This window comes from Manis javanica, chromosome 9, assembly GCF_040802235.1.
Source record: "Manis javanica isolate MJ-LG chromosome 9, MJ_LKY, whole genome shotgun sequence".
NCBI classification, from domain to species: Eukaryota; Metazoa; Chordata; class Mammalia; order Pholidota; family Manidae; genus Manis; species Manis javanica.
In genome coordinates this window covers 103,833,726-103,854,281 of record NC_133164.1, presented here as the reverse complement: position 1 = coordinate 103,854,281, position 20,556 = coordinate 103,833,726, and the positions used below count along the sequence as shown (strand labels likewise).

The following is a 20,556-nucleotide window of genomic DNA, read 5'->3' as shown; positions in this document are numbered from 1 at the left end:
GAGCAGTAGTGAGCAGCAGCTGTGTAGGCTGCAGAGAGCAAGGAAGAACACAGTGAGGAAAGGGAAGCTCATTGATTTCTGCTTGGCATAGGACAAATCTCTTGCCAACTCCTGAAGCCAGAGTCACCTGGAATCCAGTATCCACTTGAATCTGCATGGCATGGTAACTAAGCCCCTACCACCCCAGGATTTGGGGGAGGCATGGAACACTGGATGGAGTGAGACTATGTTCTGAGAATTTCCCAAAGCAAAGAAAGATTTTTGGGCAGGTTATTAAAGAGCATGATTGTACAGCTGCAGTCCTGTCTGGGTCACCCAGGTGTCAGGAACTTGCAAGCCCAAATCAGAGATCTCAGTAGCTCTTGACTAAAGTAGAACACACAGAGAGAAGACTAGTGCTTAAGTCTAAAAAATTGAATGGCATAGCAAACAAAGACACCACTGGAAGAGTGCAGAGACAAAATGCAGTAAGTTGAGCAGTGAGAAGGCTTTATTTACGGCAAAGTGGGCACTTGATGAAAGGGGGGTGTGGGCAAAGAGGAGGCATGCTTAAAGGTTTAGGATTATGTTTTTGAAGAATTTCAGGGATGGGGCAAAGGGCCACAGATGGTGCATAGGCTTAACATGTGGTCTTATGATGTCTATCTCTGGTGGCTGACATTATGTCACCATCCATAGTCCTCTAGATATTCTATAAGATGAACTCAACACAGTAAATTTCTTAATCCTGTTCTTCTCCAAGATAGTGGTTACCCTCAAGCGGTGGGAACATATTTAGGACTGTTTGCCCTGCCTTAAGACAGGGTCAGTTGTTGGCTTATTACCACAAAATATGTTAGGAACCGCACATCCTAACTCCTTGGTTTTTAAAATAAATCTTAGCCTTAAGATGGAGTCCCTCCTGTTCTTACTGTACTATTTATATCTTGGCATTTTTCATCATAGGCAGGAAAAGTTAATCATGATGCTTGTCCCATGTCCCTGCTCCACCTCAGTTTCATTTAGTCCTCTTTCTGGTGTCTTATACTATAGTTTTGTTTGGAACATATTCCTCTAACTCTTCATTTTGTTAGGATTTCTGTGTTTCTTCCTTTGTATTAGATGGATCTACTATGCTTCCTGGTCTAGAGAGTAATGACTTTACAAAGAAGGTGTCCTATAGTGTCCAGAAGCTCAAGACTTTGTATTCTCCAATTCCTGGTTCTCCTTTTCAGTGGAGCCCCAGTTTCTGTTGGTGGGCTATGGGTGGAGCTGCTTTTCTGTCTGTCTGCCAGCAGTGGTCTATCACAGTCCACTATGGTCGGCAGTTTGCCTCAGCTGGTGTAGGCATAGCAGTGGCATGGCTCTGGGGAAGTTGCACAGTGGTGGAGGCATGAGTGGCACCAGGCTGGGCCACTTGCAAGGAGGAAGGAGCACTTGGAGCTGGCTCCCTCAGGTGTCTCCTAAGTTGGGCTGAGACATGGCAAAGAAAGCTGGGAATACCTCCCTCTGCCTACCAGACAGCAAAGTCTCCTTCCCCCTGCCAGGCAGTAAAGTCTGATATGCTGGGCTGAGCAGGCTTGGCAGGTGCACAGGGAAATGCCTCAAGGCTGAGCTTCCAGCAAAGGGCAATGGAGTGTTTGGGGCACCCATGAGTGCCCTACCTTTTGGGCTAAGATAGGGCTTGGGAAGTGTCATTCACCTAACCTTTCTCCTGTGGAGACCACTCCATCCATCCTTCACCTGCTGGCAAATCTTTCAAACTGCCCCTTCCATTTTGGGTCTTAGTGGGCTAGGCAGAGCGTTGCCTATCATCCACAAGTAGCTGGAGTCTCAGTCTCCCAGAGTGATCCAACTCTCCCTTGTGTCTAGCCCCACTAATCACCAAAACCCAGTGATCCCAGAGCAGATTTCCAGGGCCAGGTGTGCAAGAGTTCTGAGTGCCTATCCCCTCCTCCCTCCATTCTTCTTCCAACTGCCTGTGGACTGGGATTTGGAAAGGCTGGGGTCTTGATTGATCATGACTCTGCCACTTTACCCTTCTCTGTGTGGTCTTCTCTTCTTCACCAGGTGTAGGTGGTCTGTTTTTTATTCTTCAGGTCATTGTCAGGTCTAGTTGTATTTGCTGTAGTTGCTACTTGGTGTGTGTGGGAGGAGGTTTCTGCCTTGCCTTCCTACTCTGCCATCTCTCCCCACCCAGCTCTCAGTCTGGGGCCAGCCATATGTATAATAAATTGTAACAGTGCTATACTCTAAGTGTGGTCCACCAACCAGCAGCAGCAGCAGCATCTGGGAGGTTGTTAGAAAGTCTTAAGCTCCAAAACAGAATTTCCAAGTGGAGATCTTGGCACACACAAGAAATGTATGTTTTAGCATGCTCTCCCAGGTGATTCTGATGCTCGCTGAATTTTTAGAAATCTTATTCTATAACATTGTGTTAGTACTGTGATAGTAGGATGGGATCTCAGGAAATAGTGATAAACTATGCCTGGAAGTTGGTATAGGTACAATGTTTTTTTTAAAAAAAAACTTTATTTTTTAGAGTAGTTTTAGTTTCACAGAAAAACAGAGCAGAAGATACAGAAATTTCCTATATGCCTTCTGCCTCCCAGTGCATAGACTACCCCATTACCAATATCCCCACCAGAGTGGTACATTTATTACAGTTGATGAACCTATTTGACATATCATTATCCCCCAAAGACCATAGTTTATATTAAGGCTCACTTTTGGTGATGTACATTCTATGGGTTTGCACAAATGTATAATGACATGTGTCTCCAATAAGAGTATGATACAGAGTAATTTTACCAGCCTGAAAGTCCACTGTACTCCACCTGGTCATTCCTGTCCCCCAACTCTAAACCCCTGGAAACCACTGATCTTTTTTACTGTGTCTATAGTTTTGTCATACAGTTGGAATCACATAGTATGTAGCCTTTCCAGATTGACTTATTTCACTGAGTCATATTCATTAAAGTTTCTTCCATATCTTTTCATGACTTGGTAGCTCATTTTCTATTAGTGCTGAATAATATTCCACTGTATGGCTATACCACAGTTTATCCATTCACCTACTAAAGGACATCCTTGGTTGCTTCTGAGTTTTGGCAATTATGAATAAAGTTGCTGTACACAATCATGTGCAGGTTTTAGTGTGGACATAAGTTTTCAACTCATTTGGGTAAATACCAAGGAGTGTGACTCATAGATCATATGGTAAGAGTATATTTAGTTTTGTAAGAAATTGCCAAACTGTCTTCCAAGGTGGCTATACCATTTTGCATTCCCACCAGCATGAATAAGAGTTCCTGTTGATCCATATCCTTGTCAGCATTTGGTGGTGTCAGTGTTTTGCTATTCTAGATGTAGTAATACCTTATTGTTTAAATTTTCATTTTCATGATGACATATGATATGGAGCAGTAAGAGTTCTGAACCCAATTCCAGTGTGTGAAAGGGGAGTTTTCCCCTCACACCAGCAAGCAATGCTCAGGACACCAGCTGGGCATCCCACAATTCAACTCAATTCTGACACTTATCTATCCAGAGATAGCATCAGATTCCACAAGTAAAGGGCTCAGTCCCACAAGACTGCCCTGCACTTCAGACTCCAGTCATAAGCCCAGGTTGTTACCTGGGCTTCTGACCAAACCCCTACAAACTGGAGCTTCCAACAACACCCTCCAACTTGGGATGCCAATTACAAGTACAGGTTTTTACCTGCATTTTTGACTAACTGGTTATAAATCAGAGGTTCCCATGATTCTCTCCTTGGGTTCATTTAATTTGCTAGGATATTAAAAGGTATGGATCCACAGCCAGATGAAGAGCTACATAGGTTAAAGGCCTGAAAAAAGGAACTTTTGTCCTTGTGGAGTTTGGGACCTGGCACAGTAACAGAAAATTGTTCTGGTTCCCCAAACTGGAAGCTCTCCAAACCCTTTCCTTTTGGACTTTTACAGAGGCTTCATTACATAGATAATTGATTAAATAATTGGCCACTGGCAATTTATTCACCTTCCAGCCCCTCTCAGCTCCCCAAAAGTCAGGTGGATGGGACTAAAAGTACCAGCCTTCTAATCATACAGTTAGTTCTCCCTGGCAACCAGCCCCCAATTATACGTGCTGCCCAAAAGTCACCATTAACATAACAAAAGAAACCCTTGTCATTATTAGCATTTGGAAAAGTCTAAGGATTTTAGGAGCTCTGTGCCAGAAGTAGATAAAGACCAAGTCACATTATCACAGGCATTTTTTTCATGTGTTTATTTGCTGTCTTCTCTGGGGTTTTTGGCTCATTAAAAAAAAATAATCAGGTGGTTTGTTTTCTTATTATTGAATATTAAGAGTTCTTTGTATGTTTTAGGTAACGATCCCTTATTAGGTATGTCTTAAAAATGTTTTCTCCTAATCTGTGGCTTGTCTTTTCATTCTCCTGATAATATCTTTTACAGAGCAAAATTTTTTAATTTTAATGAAGACCAGCTTATCAATTTCTTTTATGCCTTTGGGTGTTGTATCTAAAAACTCACCTCCAAACCCAAGGGCATATAGATTTTCTCCTGTTATATTCCAAGAGTTTTTAATTGTGTGCTTTACATTTAGGTCTATGATGCAAGTTAGTTTTTGTGAAGGATGTAAGGTCTATTCCTAGATTCCTTTTTTTTTTCATGTGGATATAGAGCTATGCTATCACCATTTGTTGAAGAGACTCTCTAAACTCCATTTGTTGTCTTTGCTTCTCTGTCAAAGATCAGTTGACTATATTTGTGTGGATCTATTTCTGGGCTTTCTATTCTTTTCTATTGATCTATTATTTGTCTGTTTTTCACCAACACTATACTGTCTTGATTAATTTAGCTTTAAAGTAAGTCTTGGAGTTGGGTATGTCAGTCTTCTGACTTTGTTCTTGTCCTTCAATATTGAGTTGGCAATTCTGGGTCTTTTGCCTCTCCATATAAACTTTGGAATCATTTTGTCCACAAAATAACTTGCTGGGATTTTGTTTATAACCACAAAATAACTTGCTGGGATTTTAATTGTTATTGTATTTAATCTATAGATCAAGTTGGAAAGAACTGACATATTGACAATATTGAGTCTTCCTATCCATGAACATGGAACATCTCCCTATTCTGTAGTTCTTCGATTTTTTTCATCAGTTTTGTACTTCTCCTTATATAGCTCTAATATTATATAAACATAAAATTCATATAAATTTATAAATATAAATATTATATAAATCATAAATATTATATAAAATATATAAATATTATTTAAATCTAATATTTTATTAGATTTTCATGTATATATTTCACTTTTGAGGGTACTAATGTAAATGGTACTGTGTTTTTAATTTCAAATGTCACTTTTTCATTGCTGGCATACAGGAGAGCAGTAGACTTATATATTAACCTTGCATCCTGCAATCTTACTATAATTAGTAGTTCCAGGAGTTTCAGATTTTCTACATAGATAATTGTATTATTTTTTTAACAGAGATAATTGTATTTCTTTCTTCACAATAAATGTACCTTTTATTTCCTTTTCTTCTCTTATTGCATTAGTTATGACTTCCAGTACAATGTTAAAAAGGACTATTGAGAGGGGTCTTCCTTGCCTTATTCCTGATTTTAGTTGAAAAAGCTGCCAATTTCTTACCAGTAAGTATGATGTTAGTTGTAGGATCTTTGTAGCTATTTTTTATCAAGTTGAGGAAGTTCCCCTCTTTTCCTAGTTCACTGAAAGTTTTTAACATGAATAGATGTTGGAGTCAAATTTTTTTCTCCATCTATTGATATGACCATCTTCTTTAGCTGAATATGATAGATTACATTAATTGATTTTTGAATGTTGAATCAGTCTTGCATATATGGATTAAATCCTACTTGGTTGTAATATATAATTCTTTGTATACATTGCTGGATTTGACTTACTATTTTGTTGAGGATTTTTGCATCTATGTTCACAAGAGATATTAGTATATCATTTTCTTGTAATGTCTTTGTCTTCTTTGGGTATTAAGATCATTTTGGCTTCCTAGAATGAGTTAGGATGTATTCCTTCTGCTTCTATCTTGGGAAAGAGATTATAGAGAATTGGAATAATTTCTTCCTTAAATGTTTGGTAGAATTCATCAGTGAACTCACCTGGACCTGTTTTTTTTTCCTGCTTGAGAAGATTATTAATTAATAATTAAGTTTATTTAATAATAAGTATAAGCCTATTCAGATTATACTCTCCTTCTGGTGTGAATGTTGGCAGATTCTGTCTTTCAAAGAATTGGTCCATTTTCTCTGGGTTATTATTCTTATGAACATAATGTTGTTCACAGTATTTCTTCCTTATCCTTTTAATGTCAGTTGGATCTATAAGGGTGTCTCCTCTCTCATTTCTGATATTAGTGATTTTTGTCCCTCTCCCTTTCTTTTAGTCTAGTTAGAGGTTTACTGATATTTTTAAATAACTAACTTTTGTTTCCATTGATTTTCTCTTGATTTCCTGTTTTCAATTTCAGTGACTTCTGCTGCTGTTTTAATTAATTGATTTATTTTTTGCTTGCTTTGGATTTAATTTGATCTTCTTTTTTAATTTCCCAAGCTGGAATCTTAGATTATTTTATATCTTTGTTCTTTCCTTATATATATTAGGAAATATACATATATTACATATATATTCACTGCTATAAATTTCCTTCTAAACATTGCTTTTGTTGTATATGTTATAAATTTGTCAAGTTAACACTTATTAAGTGTAGCACAGGGTGCTGAATGGTAAGCCTGTGGTTCAACAACACACCATAAGATAAATTGAAATAGAACAGTTTATTACTCACAGGCCCTGGGGGAGTATACGGTATGTCTCCAAGGGCCACACAGGGAAGTCAAGACAGAGTACAGACAAAGAGAGGAGAGGCAGGACCTGGGTACATGCCTTTAATAGGATCCATGGATGAAGCTCTTTGGTTTCCCAGGCTAAGGCCAGATTTGTCAGTCTAAACCAAAAGAGCAGGGTTTTAGTAAGCTTCACGGGGGTTTTATCTAAGAAGCACATAAGGGGAAGGCATTGGGAGGTAGGAAAAACTATTGATCACAGGGGCTATTGGGGAAGTCATATCAGGAACTTATATTTGCTTATGACTGTGGTTACTCTCTAGGGCATGAATGTGCATGAGAGGCCAGTGTCAATTTCAGGTCACTGTAGGCTCCTTGACCAAACCAAATGGATGCCAAGGCAGCAGCACTGTACAGTAGTTTAGCTAAACTCTTGACAATCTATCCTGTGATTCCTCAGCATCAGGAATAGCAATCACTTGTATAGGGAATATGTTAAAGGCATAGGTATATTTACATATTAAATATATAGTTATTTATAAAGCTATTGTAAAGTGTATTTAACCAAAGCAATGATGATGAAGCCTGTAATGAATAGACTTACTATTGTTTGGAATCCAGTTCTTAGCCATTGCCCTCAAGTGCATGCCGAGAGTCAGGAAAAAAAAAAGTAAGATACCTTGGAGTGTGAGAATTTGTTGAAATACTTTAATTACAATTTGTGTGGTCTGTATCTCTTGAGATATCTTCTGGAGTTTGCCCTGTGCCTGTCCTGAGTGTTAATATACATGAAGTGAGAAGTACCCTGTATAGAACAGATTGTACCCTGTTCAGTCAGTAGGAAATCTAACACCAGTCGACTGTCATGCTGTTATTGTACCAGTTATGTGCTCTGGTGTGTTTCAGAGTGGTTCCTTTAGCCATCTACCTTCTGGAACCATGAGCAGATTGTTCTCTGATACTCACTGTGGGAACCTGGTAGAGCTCCAGGAGGTAGAACTCATAGAAATGTGCCTCACCACCACCACCCCATAACTGGGCCTTTTTAGAGTTTTTGACTCTTAAGAGTTGTCCACACTGAACTACCATCAATTTATTAATTTAAGTTCAGATTTTCCTATACAGCACTGGTTCCCAAGAAGTTTCTGCTCATGGGTTTCTGCTGTGGTAAGTTGTGATTCTCTATATTCACCTGTCTGGCTCTACAACTCTGGGGTCTGTGGTTTGCCCTAGGACCTCACCTCTGTGGATCGAAGATAGTTGTTACTTTTTCAGATTGTTCATCTTTTTACTTATTAGGACAGAATAACAACTTCTAAGCCCCTTTCATGCCAGACTGGAAATCAGAAGTCTGCTACTATGTTCTTTAATTAAATATTTTATTTTAGAATAACTGTAGATTCACATACAGTTGTAAGAAATAATACAGAGAGATCCCATGTACCCTTCACTCAGCATCTCTCAATGACACCACCTTGCAAAATGATCATATAAATCAGAGCCAGGATGTTGACACTGATGCAGCCATGATACAGAACATATCCATCACTACAAGGATCCTTCATATTTCCCTTTTATAGACACACCAACTTTCCTCTTGTCCCCACCCTCTTCTTAACCCTTGGCAACAACTAATCTGTTCTCCATTTCTAAAATTGAGAACTGCCTTGAGAAACACTTTGGGAAAGTGGATTAACTTATTCAAAACTATATTATAAAACATTTCAAAAGATCCAAAGAGTACATGAGTTCCCATGTGTCCATCACCTTGCCTCAATAGCCATCAACTAGTAGCCATTTTTGTTTCGTCTATACTCCCATTCATTCCATACCACCATACCTGAATATTTTGAAGTAAACTCTAGACATAGTATTTCATATGTAAAAGTTTCTGTATGTAGTTCTTAAAGACTGGGATTATAGCTCTAAAAGATTGTTTTTAAACCTCTCCATATCATTATCACACCTAGAAGTTATAACAATGTGAGGTAATTTTTATGTTATGTAGGAAGATTTGATAAGAGAACAGAAGATATATCGTCAGTATTTGGCACAACAATGGGAGGAAGAAAAAGCTCAGGAGAAAGAATTGGACAGAATATTAGAGGAAGAGAAGGAAAAGAAGTTGGCTGAGAAGGACAAGGAGCTGAGACTTGAAAAGGAGGCAAGGAAACAACTTGTGAATGAGGTCATGTGTACAAGAAAACTTCAAGTTCAAGAAAAGTGTAAGGAAATGCATTATAATTATATTATAGTTGGATCTTAATTCAACAAGTAGCAAACAAAATATTTATTAAATTTATAATATTATGTGTGAAATAATGAGAGATATAAAAAAGATTAAGGCAAGATCCCCACTTGGCAGAACTTACATAATTGAGTACGGGACATATAAGCTTGAAGAGTTTTATATCCCAGCAGATTTGGGGCAGTCACGCAGGAGATGTTCTCAAGGTTAAAGGAACAGTATGTCCTTTGAACCGTCTGTGAGCATTAGTGATTATAAAGGAGAGTGAGAAGATGTGACAGACACACATTTGCCCCCTCGTCCCTTTTATGTGTCGCTCTTTTCTTTCCGCAGGTATCTCTACACCTGCATACCTTTGCTAGGGTAGAACCTATGATGCTTTTGATCTTGAGAAATTCTGGACATCCTTTAAGCTAGCTCACATGTCTCCTTTCTTGTTCCCCTGTTCATAATAAATCTTCTTTCTGAGGCTTTCACTGTGGCTTGCTCACATATCTGTTAGCACACCATTGTATTCCCTCAGCTTCAAACAGTGCTTGGTCATAAAAGGAAATATTTGTTGAGGGGATGAACTGCCACCTCCAAGATTTCCACCTTTCTATGTGTGGCCAGTGAACTGAAGAGGCAATTGATTTATTATTAGGGTACGGTTAGACTTCACACTAGTTGTCTTTGCAAGAGAAAGCTTAACTTGGTTCTATTGATTGATTCTCCACTCCAGGAATTATAACAGTAGTTGAAAATTGTCAAGTCATTATTAGATGAAGTTTTGAGAAAATGAGAAGAAAACTTACAAGCTAAAAAGATTTCTGTGTTAACCCACACAGATAAATATTTAGAATATATTAAGAAAACATGGAAAATTTAAGTTTTGGAACTATTTGTAAACAAAGAAACTAAATGAACCTTAATTCTAACCCCCAGGAATAGCTACTATTCACAACTTCATATATATCCTTCGAGTATTTTACTATGTACATAATTTCCCCTCACAAATTAGGATCATATTGTATACATTGTTTTACAGCCTGCATTTTCCACTTATCATAAACATTTTCCAGGTCATTTTTCTTCAGTTATAGGATTTGTAATGCTGTCTAAATGTCCATTATAAAAATGGACCATAATTTATTTCATCTAAACACAAGTAATGGAGTTTCAGATTGTTTTGAATATTTTCACTACTATTTTAGCATTGCAGATTACCATCTCTATAGCTATTATTTGGCTCATATATCATTGCTTAAATAAGTTCCTATAAATGGATTTTGCGACCAAAGATATGTACATTTCAGATGTATATTTCCCAGTTGTATTTATTCTTTTGTGAACTTAATTTTCTTTGTTATTTTTTTCTACTAGAATGCTTAAGTTCTCCTTTTATAATTTATAAATACCTTCTATACTAATGCTTTTTCCAGTGTTTATTTTTTAATAAATAAACTCTTATTAACATAAAGTGTCAATAGAACTGTCCTCAAAAAGAGGAAGGTGAGAAGTGTTTTAATAGTGGTAATTTGGCTTGAAAACGGCCAATGATACATTGTCAATGCAAAATGACAAAGAGAAAATCCATGTCAATCATAGCACATAAGAACCTACAGCTTATTCTTTTCTGAATGGAGATGACTACATGACTAGTAAAAATAGTTTTTGTCTTTCTTAGTGCAGCGAAAAGCCAAAGAACAGGAAGAACGCTCCATGGAACAGGAACGCGTAAATGAAGGTCTTAAAGAGCTTAACCGTGAAGAGGAGGAGAATTTTGCAAGGTATGATATTGTTTTCTTTATTATTATTTACTAACTTAAAAAAAAAGAGATTTTTAACATTGAGAATAAGGTGTCATAATACATGCATTATTGAGATTATTTTATATCAGTACTACATTTGTCCTAAAAGCTCAAGTCAGTTTACAGAATTTCATACAAAAATGAGCACCAACCATCTTGGCAACATTAAATTCTATTGCTATTGTGTACATTCTGATTATACACAATACGTATTAAACTGGACGAATGTCTTAGGAAATAAAACAAATTGGAAACAATTAAAAAAGATAGAGACCAACCCCACACCTTAATGAAATAACAAGACACTTTTATCCCTCATGAAATAAACCCTGAAATACAATGTGGCCTGATTATAGTTAGATTAGCAGGAACAGCTTAGGGGGATAGGAATCCTTGCAAGTGTCCTCTGGAGGATTTTTGCAGCTTCACTGGCCTGGAAAACTGAAATGCTCAGGGTGCTTTGGGAAATACCACTGCCTCCGTTGACAAGTGTTGCTCTGCTACCAGTCAGGCTTAGGCGGAGGAAATAGGCAGAACCCCTTTGCAGCCTTTCTCAGACCACAGCAGTCCCTTCTCACTTTCAGCCTTGATACCCAATTCAGGCAACTAGTGTGGTGGAGGAAGAGGATCTGGCTCCTCTAATTGCTGGTCACTCTCCCTGTCCCTGGTGCTTGTCCTTGACTCAGCCACACATTGTGCATAGAAATAAGTTCTTTTGTTTCTAGAAAGAGTATAGTTTAAGTGCCTGAGCCTAATGTCAGTTTGGGGTACTGACAACAGTAACTGGCCTACCTTACTGACTTCCTGCTACTGCTTCTGCTCTAGAGGTTTTTCCTTCCTACTTTTGAAAAGTCTGTTGTTGGAGATGTGAGTGGGATTTAATGAATAGCAACTCTCTTCCCTGCACTACTTCTAAATCAACTGAGAGATAAGCAAAACAAGTATGGGCAGAAGGTATTACAATTACCTATTGATGCATAACGAAACACCAAGAATTTGTGATTTGAAGTGAGTTAAGATGATCTCTCATGAGTCTATGGTTGACAAGGCTCAGCTGGATGGTTCTTGCTTGGGGTCTGTCACATGGTGCAAGTTGAATGTTGGCTGGGGCTACGTACATTCATCAGAAGGCTCAACTGGAGTGGGCACTTAAGATACCTGCTCATATATCTGGCAGTGTATGCTGACTGTGGCTGGGAACCTCATCTGATGCTATCACCTAGAACACCTACATGTGGCCTCTCCATGTAGCTTGGGCTTCTCCCAATATGGTGGCTGGTCTGACCAGGGACAGCTGCAATAGCAAACATTCCAAGGGACAGGAAAAGAAAGCTGCCAGGCAAGTTAAGGGCTATACCTACGACTGGCATAGCATCACTTTTGTCATACTCAGTTGATCATAATAGTCATCACCAGGCACATTCCAGATTCAAGGGGATGGAGAAGTAAGTTCTACTTTTTGATAAGAGGAGTAGAAGTTCACATTGTAGAAAAGCATATGGGAGGGACAATATCACCATGGCCATCATTGGAAAATAAAATCTGCCGTAGAGACATGTGCATGTTATAATCTTTCTTTCTGATAAAAGCTGATGTTGAGAATGTAGCCTATAGATTGTAAAGTGGTGCAACCACTATGGAAACCAGTAAGGAGTTTCTTCGAAAAATTGGGATCCAGCAGCCCCACTTCTGGGTATATGTCCAAAATGATTGAGAAGAGGACCTCAAAGAGATATTTGCACAGCTGTGCTCACAGCAGCACTATTCACAGGAGACAAGTGGGGGGAATGACCCAAATGTCCATCAGCAGATAAATGGATAAACAGAATGTGGTCTGTGCCTAGGATAGAATATTACTCAGCCTTAAAAAGGAAGGAAATCCTGTTAGTCGCCATGGCATGGATAAACTCTGAGGACATTATGCTAAATGAAATAAGCCAATCACAGAATGAGACTACTTAGATGAGGTACCTGGAATAGTCAGATGGGGTGGCAGGGAGCCAGAAAAGAGGTTTGCTGTTTAGCAGGTAATAGAGTTTCATATTTGCAAGATGACGAAGGCCTGGGGGTCTGTTTCACAACAGTGTGAATGTGCTTAACACTCCTGAGCTGTACACTTAAAAATAGTTAAGATGGTAGATTTTACATTGTGTTTTTTACTACAGTAAAAACAATCACACTATAAATTTTAAAATGTGAGGAGTTATATATGGAGGAAATTGTCTGGTTAATACTGAGCAGAATGAGGCAAACTCACCTACCCAGCCACCAGCAGTGCTGGACCAGCGCAGGCCTCCCCTGCATGGGCACGGCCCTTTGAAAGGGAGCAGAGTGGAAAACAGGCCGACTAGTCTGTTCCCAATGTTACCGAAAGATAAGTCACTTCCTCCGTGCACAGGAGTGAGAGAGGGGGATGGCGAGAGGCCAAGGATTGGCTCCACATCACAGTAAATATTTTGAGTGTTTCTAAGATTAATGAAATGTTTCTAAGAAAATTAAATGTTTCTAAGATTATCTTAATTATTTTTGTGTAATAAACACATTATTGAATTTTCATCTGTTTCTTCCCCACTCACCCTGATTTTAATGGGCATTTTAATTAGACTTCACAAATTACATTCTAACTGTAATTCACTAAATAAATCCAAATGCTCACTTTTATAATTTTATACTTTGACATCTCTAATACTTCAGACGCTCAGGTTTAGCCCAGGAGTACAGGAAGCAACTACAGATGCAAATGTCCTACCAGCAGCAGGCCCGGGAAGCGGAGAAAAAAGAGGGACGCCAAGAATTTGAAGCAGGAATGGCAGCAAACAAGATTTGCCAGGACAAGATTCGGGAGATCCTGTCCACGCATCAAGTGCCACTCCGAAACATTCATCCCATGCGGAGGGCGTGCTCTAATAAGCCTCCACCATAGTTTCATAAACTGCAATGCATACTTTTTCTTAGTCTTTTAATATTTTTAGCTATAGTATGCATCTAACTCATGGATAAACTGTTTTGTTCTCTGAGTTTGTATAATTATACATAAATTTCTTTCTTCAAATTAAACTGTCCCTTTTTTAGACTGCATATACTTACAAATATGAATGATGTACTTCATCTAACAGTTATTTTCCTGACTTATCCCATTCCTCCTTTTCTTATTCATTCACTAATAGATATACTACACTTTCTTCCATTTCTTCTTGCCTCCTTTCTCTTCTATCATATATAATTCATGATATTAACAGGGCATTTTTGCAGATAGAGCAGGGACTATCATCCACTTTCATTAACCCACATATTCAGTCATTAAACAGATATTTACTGAGTGCCTCCCATGTGTTAGGTGCTAGTCTGGATCCTGAGACTTCAGCAACAACAAAACAAACCCCCTGCTTTTGCAATACTTGATTACATCCTGGTGGAATCAAGTGATAAGTGTTAAGTGCTATAAAGCAGGAAATGACTGGAGTGCTAGTTTATTTTTTATGTGATGGTCAGAAGAGAGTTCTTTGAGCAGATGATACTTGAATGAACTAGCCCTTCTACTAGTTATCTGGTTATCTGGAGGGAAAACTTCCTAGACGGAGGAAAGAGCCAGTACAAGGGCCCTGGGGCAGAAATTTGCTTAGTGCATTTCAGAAAAAGCATTTATGCTGGAGTGGAGTGAATGGGGGGAGATTAATCAGAAAGGCAGTGGGGGCCAGATGATGTAAGGCCTTGGAGTCATGGTAAAGACTGGCTTTCACTTGGCTGTAGGAAGCTGTTACAGAGTTTTGAGCAGAGGAGTAACATGATATGATAAAATTGTTAGGATCATCTTGTCTGTTTCTATAAAAATGTCTGCTGAGATTTTGATAGAGATTGTATTGAATTTACAGGTGCATTTGGGAGAACTGCCATCTTAACAATAATGAGTCCTCTAATCCATGAAAAGGGTCTATTTCTCCATTCACTTAGGTTGTCTTTAATTTTTCTCAGCAATGTTTTGTAGTTTTCAGTGTGCAAGACCTTTGCTTCTTTTGTTAAATTTCTTCTTAAGTATTTCTTTTTGGTGCTATTGTGAATGTAATTGTTTTCTTAATTTCGTTTTTGGATTATTCATTATTAATGTAGAGCAATATAATTATTTTTGCATATGGACCTTGCATCTTGTTTGGGACCTTACTAAACTTGCTTATTCTAGTAGGTTTTTTGTTTTTTGAGATTATGTAGGGTTTTCGGTATTCAGGATCATGTTGTTTGCAAATAAAGACAGTTTTAGTTCTTTCCAATCTGAATGCCTTTTCTTTCTTTTCTTGCCTTAATGCACTGGTCAGTGAAATATCCAATATGATATTGAAGAGAAGTGGTGAGAATAGACATTCATTAAGTGGAAACATTCATTCTTTGACCACTGATATTATCTATGGGTTTTCACAGATGCCCATTATCAATGTGAGGATGTCCCCTCTATCCCTAGTTTGTATAGGAAGAGGTGTTGGATATTATCAAATGCTTTTTCTGTACCTATTGAAATGTGGTTTCTGTTCTTTATTCTATCAATATAGTATGTTAAGTTACTGTCAGATACAAACTAACCTTGCATATATAGGATAAACACCACTTGGTCATGGTATATATATATTTTAATATGTTGCTGCATTCATTTGCTTTTTTCCCCCACTATGTTGATCTTGGTCTGTTGTATATCTTGGATCTAGGTCTATTGTGATATCTTTGTCTGGTAGCAGGATATTATTGGTCACATAAAATGAGTTAAAAGGTGTTTCTCCTCCGTTATTTTCTGGAAGAGTTTGTAAAAGATTGGTATTATTTCTTGGTTAAATGTTTGATAGACTTCATCAGGGATGCTGCCTGAGCTTTCTTTGTGGAAAGATTATTTTTTATTGATTATTTGTTATTGTTATTGGCATAGATCTGTTCAGGTGTTCTGTTTCTTCTTGAGTTAGTTTTGGTAATTTGTGCCTTTCTAGGAATTTGTCCATTTCATCTGAGTTGTCTAATTTAAACACAGAAAATATTCATAAAATTTCCTTTCAATTATTTTAACTTATAAGGGGTCCAGAGTAATGTACCTCTTTCATTCTTTTTGGAATTTGGGTGGTATTTTGGTATTCAATGTCTGCAGAAGAACTAGAAATTGTGGCCTCTCTATCCAGTGTCCTTCCATGACTCCAGATGTAAATAACTCCCTACCAAGAATATGGTACTTGGATGATTAAAGCAATTCTTAAAAACAAAAAGTAAAAATCACCTTATTGTTAAATTATACTATTCATCTTTTTCTTACTTATTTGTATGTAAAGGAAAGTAGCCTTTCATCATATGAATGCAAACATTTTTCATAGGTTTTCTGCCCTGTTGATGACAGAGAAGGAAACTATAAAGGGCTTGGATTCCTGACATCTTATTATCTGATAGGGCTGATTTCACCTCTTTGGTCTTCTTTAAAATTTTTTTTTCATAGCTATGTAACTATCATAAATTTTTCTCCAAATCAATATTTGCATAATTTGGTTATCTCACTAGTATTTTCATTCAGATGACATTATAGACTAGTTCAGGGATGCTGTCATCTTTATATTTATTTTGCCTATCCATAAGTCACAATGTGGCCTTATTCAGACTATTCATTGCCTACCAATTCTCTGTTTTCTCTTTTCTCTCAAATTAACAGGACCTTGGTTTCTGTTGTGTGTAATGCATATGTGTGCACAAATGTGTATAACTATGAATGAATGTGAGTTTGACTGGGCATGCTGCTGTATAAATAAAGATTACACCTCTTACATTCCCTTGCAAACAGTGTTTGTCCAGGTGCCTAAATTCTGGCCAAAGTAGAAGGGTTATATGGGTTTTCCGGGAAGTATCCTTAAAGCAGGGAGGGAATTTTGGGAATGGTTGAGTAAGGAGCTCTGCAAATCTTCTTCCCGAAAGGTAATGATAAAATGGGAAACATAGCCCCAAACAGCCTAAGGACTCTGAAAAGGTATGTAACAAATTGAGAAGCATTTATTCAAGAAAATATACTAAACTTTGGTAAGAATGGTGGGGTCTGTGGTATTTTGACCTGTGCTGCTTGCATATCCCATTCAGCTGCACGGAGCAGTAGTTCTCCCAGGGAAACCTGCAGCCTCATTGCTAGAGGAAGCAGAATTGGAAAATTGGGGCATTGTCAAGATGATAGTATTCTCAGTGGCAAGTGAGAAAGGCCAACATCACAGCTGAGGTTGTGATACTGGTTGGGGCAAACAGATCACATCTGAGTTTATGCTAAGTATTTATGCCAAGACACTGATGTATTTCCACTAATTTAACAGGAAGATTTAGGGAACATGGAAGCTATAATGGGCTTTGATAAACTCCAACATATTCTTCATGGTCTGGAAGTCTACATAGACATAAAGCTACATGCATGCTCATGAGAGACCTGAGCAGGCACTAGCAGTCTACCTTGGCCACATGTGAAGCCATGCACATGTAGAAGGTAAAGGATGGGGCAGGTTTGCAAGTGACCTAAACTTTGAATGTGTTCCCCAATCCTCACACAGATCCATCGGCAAATGGTAGAAGCTTACTAGCTCAACCACTGACTGACCACTAAATTATGTTGACCTAGCCTAACTCCTAGGAAGCCAAGCTTAAACATTTTTAAATAAAGCAGGAATTTAAAAAATGGGAAAAGACATCAGTGTTATCCTGCTAGGTTCTAAAAGGGTCAAATGAAGTCAAGTATGTACAAATAATTTGATTAATAGTACATTTTCTGTGTTTTTTTATTGTTATTATCTAGTCCATCTACCCAGTGCAAGTATTGTCTTCAGCATCCCTAATTTGTGGCTACTTTTTCTCTCTAAACTTTTCCAGTAATAGGGAGATTCTTTATATCATACTGAAATCTATCTCTTCGAGAAAAATGTTTGAAAAACATATATTTAGCAAAGGACTCATTTCCAGAATATATAAACAACTGCTACAATCAATAAGAAAAAGATAACCCAGTAGAAAAATGGACAAGAGATTTGTGCTGACACTTCACAAAAGAGAAAAGGAAAGTGGCTGATCGATAATCAGTTGAAGAGATTCTCAACATTTTTATTCATCATAGAAATGAAATTAAAACTACCATGCAATAACCCTGCACACTCACCAAATGGGTAAAGTAAAAAAGACAGGCAAACAAGTACTGGTGAGGATGTTGAGCAATTGGAACTCTCATAAACTGAAGGTAAGAATATAAATTTCAACAGTCACTCTGGGATACTATTAGGCAGTATCTACTAAAGTTGAAAATATGTATACCCTGTGATCCAGAAATTCCACTCCTAGGTATTTACACAACAGAAATATATATATCTATGCAGTCAATGACATGGATAAGATTGTTCATAGCAGCACTATTCATAATAGTTCTAAATTAGATATAGTCCAAAGGCCCATGCAGAATAGAATGGAAAATACTATATACAATGAGAATGAATTTTGCTACATGCAGTAGCATGGATGGGCCTCGAGGACATAATGATGAGAAAAATAAGTCATAAAACAATGTGTGCTATGAACTTCCACTTATGAAAAGCTCAAAAGCAGGTAAAACTACTTTTTGGTGTTAGCAGTCAGGTGATTATCCTTTTGTGGAGAGGGATGGGGCAGGGGGGACTTACCTTTGGGTGTTAATGTTCTGTTTGATTAGATGGTGGTTATTCAGTGTATTGTACACCTGGAGAAAATTCTTTAAGCTGTACATTAGGATTTGTGTAATTTTCTGTATTTCTGTACGTGTGATCTATTTCCATTAAGAGCTTTTTTATTTTAAATCAACCTTCTTGAAACAGCCACCATTGGACATGGTGTTGGTTTCTGGGGCTTTACACACTAAATCTGATATTTGAAGGCTACTATGATGTCTCCAGCCATTTATTCTTCACATAACACCTCTAATTGCCATCTGCTCCACACCCTTCATCATCAGTTTGCCCTCTAGTGGGCATACCTCATTTTTCCAGGTTTGTGATAGAACTAGACAAAAGCAGTCCGGAAGAGGTCTGCGGAGTAGAATACCATGAGACCATCACCTCCTTTCATCAGTGCATTATACCTCATTTAATGCAACCCACAATAACAGTTAAAAAAAATGTAGGCACAATTGTCCTGTCCTTGGCAGGCCCTACCTGCCTGTTGTAAACAGGACAAGGAAAAGCTAATACTGAAATGAACAAAGTAGTCACTAACTATATCACCTCCTATTTGTATATAAGTTACTAGTGTGCTAATTACTGGTGACTCTACCTCATTATTAATGAAAACCTGTTAAGGTCTCTATCTGGCAACACTTTGTTAATTGGAATTAATTTTTATACTTATAAACAGCACTGTTTCCCAAGTCATTCTGACTTTGCCGTTTTATGTTGACCTTTCCCTCTATCTTTCAGTCTAATGAAAAAGACCAGCAAAACTTTATATAGGTACTTCATATAGTACTTAACAAGCACTAGCTACCACCCTGCTGCTTTTACTGTGTTTACTCATCTAATCCTCATGGCATCTCTTTGAGGGAAGTACTACTATCATACCCATTTTACAGCAGAGGAACCTGAAGCATGGCAGGTTAAGAAACTTGTCAAGGCACATGGTTAGCATGGTATAATAAATAGTTGGTCTGTGTTCTCAGTTCCTGGTACAGAGCCTCTAAAATCCTTGGAATTTCCTGAGTGATGGGAGTGTCTTCTGTACCCCATAAGTATCCCCTTTTGAGCACACCTGAGTTTATGCTAATGAGGGGACTTGGGTTGCAACTCCTTGATAGCTTCAAGATGGACCTGGTTCCCCAAAAGACCTAGTGATTAGAGGATTGGAACTTTCAGCATCACCCAGAAATGGAAATGGCTCCAGAAAGGGGAGAGGCTGGAGATTAAGGTGTGTAACACTGCTTGAATAACAATGTTCAGAGAGCTCTGGCTGGTGAGTGCGTAGAGGAGCTGGAAGGATGGTACCAGAGAGGGCATGGAAGCCCTGCCGCCCAAACTGTGCCCTAGATACTGCTTCTGTTTGGCTGTTCCTTGCAACTTGTGGCTGACATTTGAAGTTGGGGGGCAGTCCTGTGGGACTGAGCCTTTAATCTATAGGGTCTGAGCTAGCTCCGGGTAGTGTCAGAACTGAATTGAATTGTTGAATGTTGGTATCTGTAATCACAGAATTGGTAGTTGGTGTTGGAAAACACCCCAGTTGATAAATAATGGTGCTGGCATTTGAACCGAGCCTGGCTATAGAGTTCATGCTTTTAGTCTGTCTGCTTTACTGCCTACATATAACAGGTAGTACCAGCAACATCAATGAATTATAAATATTTAGAGCTGAAAGACCCATCACAAATATTTTAATTAGTTTGCTTTATTTTGAAGAAGAAACAGAAGCCCAAAGAAATCTCCTGTCTCTTTCTTCAGCACATTCTCCATTACATAACATCATGATTTCTTAACCAAAATCCAATTTCTTATCAAAGCACACTCTTAATCAACCAATATGCCCTTTAAGGTTTGCTGTTCAGGAATATATAGCATGAGGCTATTTTCACTCCATTTCCATCACTTTGTGGTCTCTAGCCACACTTTTATGTTTGCTAACGGCATTTTGGTGCAAATCCATCAAGTACACTTATTGGTACACATTCCATAAATTACACATGGGCGTGAATATTTTTCCTTCTATA

The 20,556-nt window shown here is 38.1% G+C and overlaps 1 protein-coding gene across 1 annotated transcript in view; it reads left to right on the top strand.

Moving 5' to 3' along the window:
• CFAP53 (cilia and flagella associated protein 53) overlaps positions 1–13,885 on the top strand; it is a 46,649-nt gene extending 32,764 nt beyond the window's left edge. The window contains exons 6-8 of the mRNA XM_017665462.3: positions 8,824–9,040; positions 10,730–10,832; positions 13,548–13,885. Of these exons, the coding sequence (XP_017520951.2) occupies positions 8,824–9,040; positions 10,730–10,832; positions 13,548–13,776 (549 nt within the window). The 3' untranslated portion in view covers positions 13,777–13,885. The remainder of the gene's footprint in view (positions 1–8,823; positions 9,041–10,729; positions 10,833–13,547) is intronic.
• The last annotated feature ends 6,671 nt before the right edge of the window (positions 13,886–20,556 follow it).